Here is an 8,270-nt window from a genome sequence, read left to right as displayed (position 1 = left end):
TTACCAATTGGTTATAAATTTTTTATTGCGGTTGTAACACAATCAGAAACCGTTAAATGTTTTCAAAAATTTAAACAAGCACTTAAAAAATTTAAAGAAACTGAGAATTCTAGAAGTAATCAGACTGAACCAAATATAAGCAGTATTATGAAAAATAATGTTAAATTTAAAAATAAAAATGTTGCAAAATGTTATACATGTAGCACTCCAAGGTCACAAATCTTTATAATTGTTATAAAAACAAAAAAAGAAAATGATGTAAATTGTGTAAATCGAGCACTCATAATGACAAATCTTGTTGTAAACAAATTTAGATAACAGAAAAACAATAACTAGATAAAGATATAACTATATAGATATAATAACTAGATAGATAACAGAAAAACAATAATTAGACAAAAACTAGAAAAACAATAACAAAAATAGATAACAGAAAACAGATTAACAGAAATAGATAAAGCTAAAAATTTAACAGACCAAAATATTGACAAAAGTTATGTATTTAAAGTTGATTAAGGAAATCTGCAACTTTTATCTGAAAATGAATCATTACTTGTTGATTGTGGAGCAACCACACATATAGATAATAGTGATAAATATTTTATTTACCTGGATGAACATTTTAAACCAGACGAACATTATATTGAGTTGGCTGATGGTACAAAAACTAACAATGTGGCCCAAAAACGAGGAACAATTTCAGTAGAAGTAACTACTGAGGATGGAAATGTTATTCAAGTTAAACTAGAAAGTACTTTATTTAAGCTACCCTAATAGTATATTTTCTGTTCAAGCTGCTGCACAAAAAGGTGCAATTGTTAACTTCAAAGGTAATAAAGGAGAATTGATTGCTAAAAATGGGACAATATTTCCGATATACCGGAAAGGTAGATTATATTATCTACTCAAAACTTCAACAAGTATAGTTCGAAAAAAAAACCTTTGATAAATGGCATAAAATTCTAGGACATTGAAATTTTGCAGATTTGAAGAAATGAAAAAAAGTTGTGAGAGGTATGAAGATTACCAATAGTAATAGTAATTTTTGTGAAACATGTACTTTACGAAAACAAACAAACATACGTAACAGAGAACCTAATATTAGAGCAACATACCCATTTGAGTTAGTGTATACAGACTTTTTTTTTTAAACATCTTCGCTTCCAACAAGGCTGCAAGCAGCCACTAATTAAAGTTGGAAGTTACTGAAAGAGAAAAGATGAAGATTGTAGAGCAAGATAACGATTGACTGCACGAGCAGGTCCAACTATGTTTACAATGCATTTTTGCACCTTGTAACAACAGTATTCCATACAATGCTGGATTTGAGATTTATAGAGATAGAGAATAGAATCCGAAGTAAGAAAGTGACGAGCTTGATAAAAAGATGCAACCTTAGCAGATGCTAATTTTGCAACTGATTTGATATATGGTTTCCAAGAAAGATTGGAAGTAAGAGTTAATCCTAGAAGATCAAGAGTAGGTGACTCATCGAGTACATCACCGTTCATAAATATAGGAAGATCTAAATTATTGCGATAACGATTGGCTGAAAAAATTGAGTTTTATCTGAATTAAAGTTCACCAGCCACTGTGAGCCCCATGCTGTAGCAGAAGTGAGATCCTTTTCAAGCTCAAATGCCCCCTCCAAGCAATCAGAGGGTGTTGGTTTCTTATCATGACAAGAATAAATGGTAGTATCATCTGCAAACAATGCCACCTTAGATGTGAGAATATCTGGAAGATCGTTAATGTAGATTAAAAAGAGTATAGGGCCAAGGATAGAACCTTGAGGAACCCCTGAAGTTACAGAATAAGAAGAAGAGTGTTGTCCATCGAGGACAACTTTTATGCTACAATTGGAAAGGAAGGATTCAATGATCTTAAAGATGTTGCCGGATACACCATAAGAAGAAAGCTTATGGAGAAGACCAGCATGCCAAACTTTATCAAAAGCTTTTGAAATGTCAAGAGTGATGGCCTTAACCTCTCCACCTTCATCTAATGCACGATAAAACCTGTCAGTTATTACTGTTAGCAAATAGCTGTAGAACGAGAAGATCGAAATCCATATTGATGGTCAGAAAGTAAGTTATTAGATTCAAGATGAGAAATTAAGTGTTTGTTAATTAAAGATTCAAAAACCTTGCTAATGATAGGAAGAAGAATTATGGGACGGTAGTTAGACGAATCAGATTGCTCTCCAGAATTTTTGAAAATAGGGATAACAGATGCCGCTTTCCAGCAGGCTGGAAAACAAGACTCTGATAAGCACTTGTTGAATAGTTTTGAGAGTATAGATGACAGCTCCGGAGAACACTTCTGCAAGACAATAACAGGTATGTTGTCCGGGCCACAAGCTGTAGAAGAGTCTAGGCAGGAAATCACTTTAGATACAGATGCTGGAGTGATATGAATGTCAAGCAATGGATCAACCTGTTTGTTGGCAATATCAGGTAGAAAGCAACTAGTGGAATCAAGAGATGATATTGATGAAAAGTTTTTAGCAAACAATTCGGCTTTGTCTTTAGGTGAGGTGACAAAGTCTGAACCATACAAGAGAGGTGGAATTATAGATTTGCCCTTATTATTGATATTATTAAAGATTCTCCAGAAGTCACGAGAGCCTAATTTTTAAGATGAGATACGAGATTTCATGACCTGAGAATAGCGGGTTTTGGCGTTAGACAAAACCTTTTTACAATTGTTTCTAGCAATAAACAGACGTCTGTTTTCTGGAGAATTGTTTTGCTGATAAATATGGAAGTAATGGTTTCGATTGGCAATCGCAGCAGCACAGTGTGAGGAAAACCATGGAGGAGAGTGAGGCTTGACCTGGAATCGTCGAGAGGGAATAAAAGATTCCATGCCAGCCTGAACCCACAAAGTTATGTAAGAAGCTTATTTGTCGACAGGAAGACGAAAGATTTCTACCCAAGGGCTATAACGAAGAAAACCACGGAAAGAATCCCAGTCAGCTTTACTGTAGTTGTAAGAGGTTCGATAATAGGGGGATTCAGGTGATGAAGAAGAATGAGATATTAGTTTTAGAGAGATCAAACTGTGATCAGAAACACCTGAAAAGGGTGAATGTGGAGAAACTGAGCACTGACTAGGATCAGAAACAAGACATAAGTCGAGTAGAGAAGGTAGATGATTCGGGTTGTCAGGAAAGCAAGTTAGAAAGTTGACTATTTGAGTTAGGAATTGAGAAAGGCAAAAGTTGTGGGTTTTAATGCCTGCAGAGTCACTGACACTAGAGCCTAGCCATTCAGAGTGGTGAGCATTTAAGTCACCAACAACAACTATATTAGCTGATGGATAAAGAGAGAGGGCTTAGTCAATATGATCAGAAATAATGTCAAAAAGAGTGCAGTCTTGAGATGAAGGAGAGCGAAATAGAACAAAGAGAAAGGCAATAGAGTGAAGTGGTGCTAAAGAAAGCACATGAAAGAATAGTCTGTGGATTCAAACCTAGTTTCACGACAAATGGGTGAATTCTTACGAATGTAAATGTTCAGGCCAAGCATGTGACTATTGGAGTCTTTACGAATTAGAGGCAGATAACCATCAAATCTAAGATCACAAGATGAGACAGCCGAACTCAAATTAGTCTCACAAAAAGCAACTAGGTCTGGTGAACTTTGCAAGAGATAAGACTCAACAGAAGAAAAGTTACTTCGAAGACCACGAATATTAGTGAATGATAGGTTTAGAGAACTTGGTGATGATGATTGTTTTTTGTGTTTTATAGTTTTTGGTACTTTATTCATTTTTAAATTAGGTTGAAGAACTTGACTCAGAGCATAGATAGTACTCAGAACACCGTTTAACAGCCCAAGCAATTGCCTCATTACTACTAATAAACCCTAAGCTGTAACAAAGGGCTTTAAATGTGGCCTCCGCAATGCACACCAAAAGTACAAACAGGGACACCATCCATGCGCAACATGGCACTGTTAATACTTTGATATTTTTCAGCTGTTGATGGAATCAGCCTCTCTGAGAGCTACCACAGAGTTCGGGAAACCTGACTACCAGCCGGCCTCAGAACCATAAAACTGAGATTTAGAGCGGTACCCTCATTAGGAGATAATAGAATGAGTTGCCTAGTCATAAAAACACAAGCAAAACCCACGCATTGAGTCAAGAAGATCCAGCATTCAACATCCTAAACTGGAAACAATGTATTAAAAATACATCTGTGCCAGCCTAATAGATGAAGAAGGGGTGCGAGGCTGATCAACAGATAGAATCTGTTTACCCCTTAAGTCTTTGCCTAGGAGGCCTTCTACAAGACAGTAGCCGGGTGCATTTAACATCTGCCCAAGATGAGTATTTTTATCGAGACACCATCTCTAGCCTTTACTCAACCAAGAGCCCCAAGGCAGGGGGTGTTTTAAATCGGAGTTGGCATCTCCTAGCCTTTGCCTAAAAAGGCGTATCCTACAAGGCAGCAGGACATGAAGCAGATTGTACTGCTACTGGTTACATGTTACCAGTAGCAGGATAACCTGATCTGACTTTAATTGTGCCAATTGCAAAAGACGGATATAAATATGTTATTAGTTTCACTGATGATTATTCAGGATCTTTATTCATTTATTTTTTAAAGCATAAGTCAGACGCTGTACATGCTACAGAAAAGTTTTTAATAGACATTGCTCCATATGGTAATGTAAAGACTTTCTCATTCAAAAGTGATGAGATATACCGATCTGGACGTGTCAGTCAAATTATGAGCAATAACGAAGGTATACTTCAAGAGAATTTCAAGAACTTTCTAAGAAAGTATTGTATTAAGCATGAGCATACCTCACCATATTCTCCCCATCAAAATGGTAATGCCAAACGAAACTGGCGAACTTTGTTTGATGTTGCCAGATACATGCTTTTGAATCAAAGTTACCAAAATTTCTATGGGTGTATGCTATAATGACTGCAACTTATGTTAGAAATCGTTGTTATAGTAGTAGACTCGAAAACACTCCATACGGAACTATCACAAAGACTAAGCCAAACCTTTCCAAATTACATATTTTCGGAACAATATGCTATCCTTATGAAGATTATAGTAAAAAGTTGGATCCATGTAGTAAAATTGGATATTTTATCGGATATGACAGAGAAAGCACTTCATATTTAGTATACTACCTTGAAACAAATTCTGTTCTAAAGCATAGATTAGTAAAGTTTACTGAGGGTTTTGGACTTATAACACCTAATGATATTGACGAAGATGAAATCAAAAACTCACACCATAACTATCAGCACCAACCTACCAAGTTACAACATACTAAAAACCGTAGGAACCCGAGAGAACTAGAAGAACACCAAAATATTTAAATGATTACATTATTGACAATTCGGAAAACAATGATTACATTAAATATATTGACTACTGCTATTATGTAAAAGTACCCACTTCTTACAGTGATGCCATTCAAAGCAAAGATGCATGTAAGTGGGGGGAAGCGATGGATGAAGAAATAAAATCACTGAATAATGAAAACATTATGTACACCCTTACTACCTTGCCAAATGGTAAGAACCTAATAGGAGTTAGGTGGATTTACTCAGTGAAAGGTGAACCTGAAAATCCAATATATAAAGCTCGATATGTAGCAAAAGGTTTTACCCAAATTGAAGGAGTAGATTACTCTGAAACATTCTCACCCACAGCTAGAATTGAATCGTTAAGGATAATTATGAATCTATCTGAACATGAAAATTTAATCGTACACCAAATGGATGCAAAAAGTGCATATTTACATGCCCCAATAGAATGTGAAATTTATGTCTCACAACCACCTGGCTATGAACAAGCTAATAGTGAATTAATTTGGAAGTTGAATAAGTTGCTTGAATATGGTCTTAAACAAAGTGGGTGAAACTGGAACAAATTATTAAAAGATTGTCTTATTGAAATGAGTTTTACTCAATCTGAATCCAACCCATGTGTTTTTATATACAATAAAAAAGATTTAAAAGTTATTATTTTAATTTGGGTTGATGATATTATTATTGCCACCGCTCCACTAAAGCCATGAACTATTTTAAAGAAAGACTTAATCAAAAATTTAAAATGAAAGATTTAGGAAAAATATTCAAATTTTCTTGGAATAACTTTTGTTCAAAGTTTTGACAAAATAATTATGAACCAAAAGGTTTACCTCACAAATATATTATATCGATATGGAATGGGAGATTGTAAACCTAGAATAACACCATGTGAAACAAACCTAAAACCATATGATGAAGAACAGCAAAACAAAATAAATTCAGACAAACTTTATTATGAAATGGTAGGAAGTTTAGTTTATGCAATGATATGTACTCGCCCTGACCTTAGTTTTGTTGTCACAAAATTATCACAAAATTTGTCGAAACCAAATAACAGAGATTGGACAATGCTTAAACATGTTTTTCGATATAAAAAAGGTACTCTGGACTATTCCTTAACTTTTAGAAAAACGCAACAAAGTATTGATTTAAAAGCATTTTGTGATGCTGATTGGGGAGCATCCTGCGATGATCAAAAAAGTATTACTGGTTATTGTATTATTTTTACCAGAGTGGACCAATCATAGCATGGAAAATCTAAGAAACAAGCCTCTGTTGCTTTGTCAACATGCGAAGCTGAGTATATGACAATATCTGCCACATGTCAAGAGGTAACATACCTTACCCAATTCCTAAAGGATTTATCTGTAAAAAACACTGAACCAGTGAATGTTAAAAGCGATAACTATGGTTCAATTGCTTTATCGAAGAATCCAGTAAAACATTCTCGTTCAAAACACATTGATATTCGATACCATTTTATAAGAGTATCTTCATAATGGAAAGATAACTTTGAAATATGTACCATCAAACGAAAACTTAGCGGATATTTTTACGAAACCATTTAAAAAGCACTCAATGAAAATATTCAGAGACATTATACTTGGAACTTGACTTTTTTGTAAATTTAGATTTTGACATCATGTGGGGGTGTTAGAGTGATGTTATCTGCACGGCTGTTATATTGATTATTGTAATTACGGACCATTAAATAGTTAATCTGAGTTGTAATAGCACGTGTGTCAATATGGTCGCTTCTTAATATAAATATATAGATTATATATTTAGTTAGTATTTATTTCTCCATTATGACTAACCCCAACTTAACAGCAACAGCCATTTAAATATGAAAGAAAAATAAATAGATCCAATGTAAATATTCACCTAATCAATTGTGATTTAAATACAGAGCCTGGTGTAGTTTGTCAATCAAGGGAAATTTCAATAGACTTACTGTTGTGTTTGCAGCCCTATTGTAACACGGTATTTCTTAAGTTAAAACATTTTGAATGCGCCACTCAATGATATATATTAACTAGATGTCTAACTTCACATAAATTCCGTAAGAAAATGTGAAGCAAGTTTTTAAAGGTTGTAAAGCCGGTAGCCGCAGCTAAGAAGAAAAATTTCTGGCGATGTTAACTTTAAACATTGGACATATTAATATTGAACATATTTATTAATAAATTGTTATTTAAAAACAGCTATTTAAAAGCGTTAGAAGATAAAGAAAGTTAGAAGTTATTATATATTACAAAGATATTAGATTTTTACTTGGCAAATACAGATATATGTTGGCAAAAAATATCTTTTAGTCTTTTACAACTGTAACTTAAAAGTACCCTGTTGGAAACCTTTGAGTTATTATTATAAAAGTACTCTATTATGAAAAAAATCAAAAGTGTTGCTGATATAAATAGGTATATATTTTTTATGTAGGTTTTTCAATTAAAAAATTTTAATTAGTTAAAAAATGCAACTTACAGTTTACAGTTACAGTTAAGAAATTTTCAGTAATCATATTTTTATTAAAGAAGTAATTTTCTTTTTTGGCATAAATAGCATACAAATAATATTAAATATTACTATTGTTATTTTTTATAAACCTTTGAACAAAACAAGCTTATTGGACTGTTGGCATATCATGCATATTTAATTCAGTAAACAGCGCATCATTTGCAAGTTTTTGATTTATGAAGTGAACAAGAATGGTTTTAAGATTTTTCCTAGAAGATATTTTTAAATTATGAGGGTCTGTCCCACACACCAAATCTTTAAAAACATGCTCACATTTTTCGACAATCTTTAAAACACTACAGGATGGAAAGATTAAACCACTTCGATTTTTAAAAGTTATAAAACTTTTCCATGATGAACTGCAAAATAAAGAATAATCATGATCAGTGGACAAAGTCTTCTGAGAAATT

At 33.6% G+C, this 8,270-nt stretch overlaps 1 protein-coding gene across 1 annotated transcript; it reads left to right on the top strand.

The window, feature by feature from the left end:
* The first annotated feature begins 6,155 nt into the window (after nt 1-6,155).
* Nucleotides 6,156-6,590, top strand: LOC136089856 (uncharacterized). Its single transcript, XM_065815947.1, has one exon. It carries the CDS (start codon nt 6,156-6,158, stop codon nt 6,588-6,590), a length of 435 nt encoding a protein of 144 aa, XP_065672019.1.
* Nucleotides 6,591-8,270: the final 1,680 nt, after the last annotated feature.

Source organism: Hydra vulgaris, chromosome 13 (genome assembly GCF_038396675.1).
Source record: "Hydra vulgaris chromosome 13, alternate assembly HydraT2T_AEP".
In the NCBI taxonomy this organism is placed as follows: Eukaryota; Metazoa; Cnidaria; class Hydrozoa; order Anthoathecata; family Hydridae; genus Hydra; species Hydra vulgaris.
Note: the sequence above shows the minus strand (reverse complement) of the source record. Positions and strands in the feature narration are given on the sequence as shown.

Excerpts from the sequence above, each read along its gene's own strand:
- LOC136089856 (XM_065815947.1), top strand. The coding sequence starts at position 6,156 with ATGAACCAAAAGGTTTACCTCACAAATATATTATATCGATATGGAATG.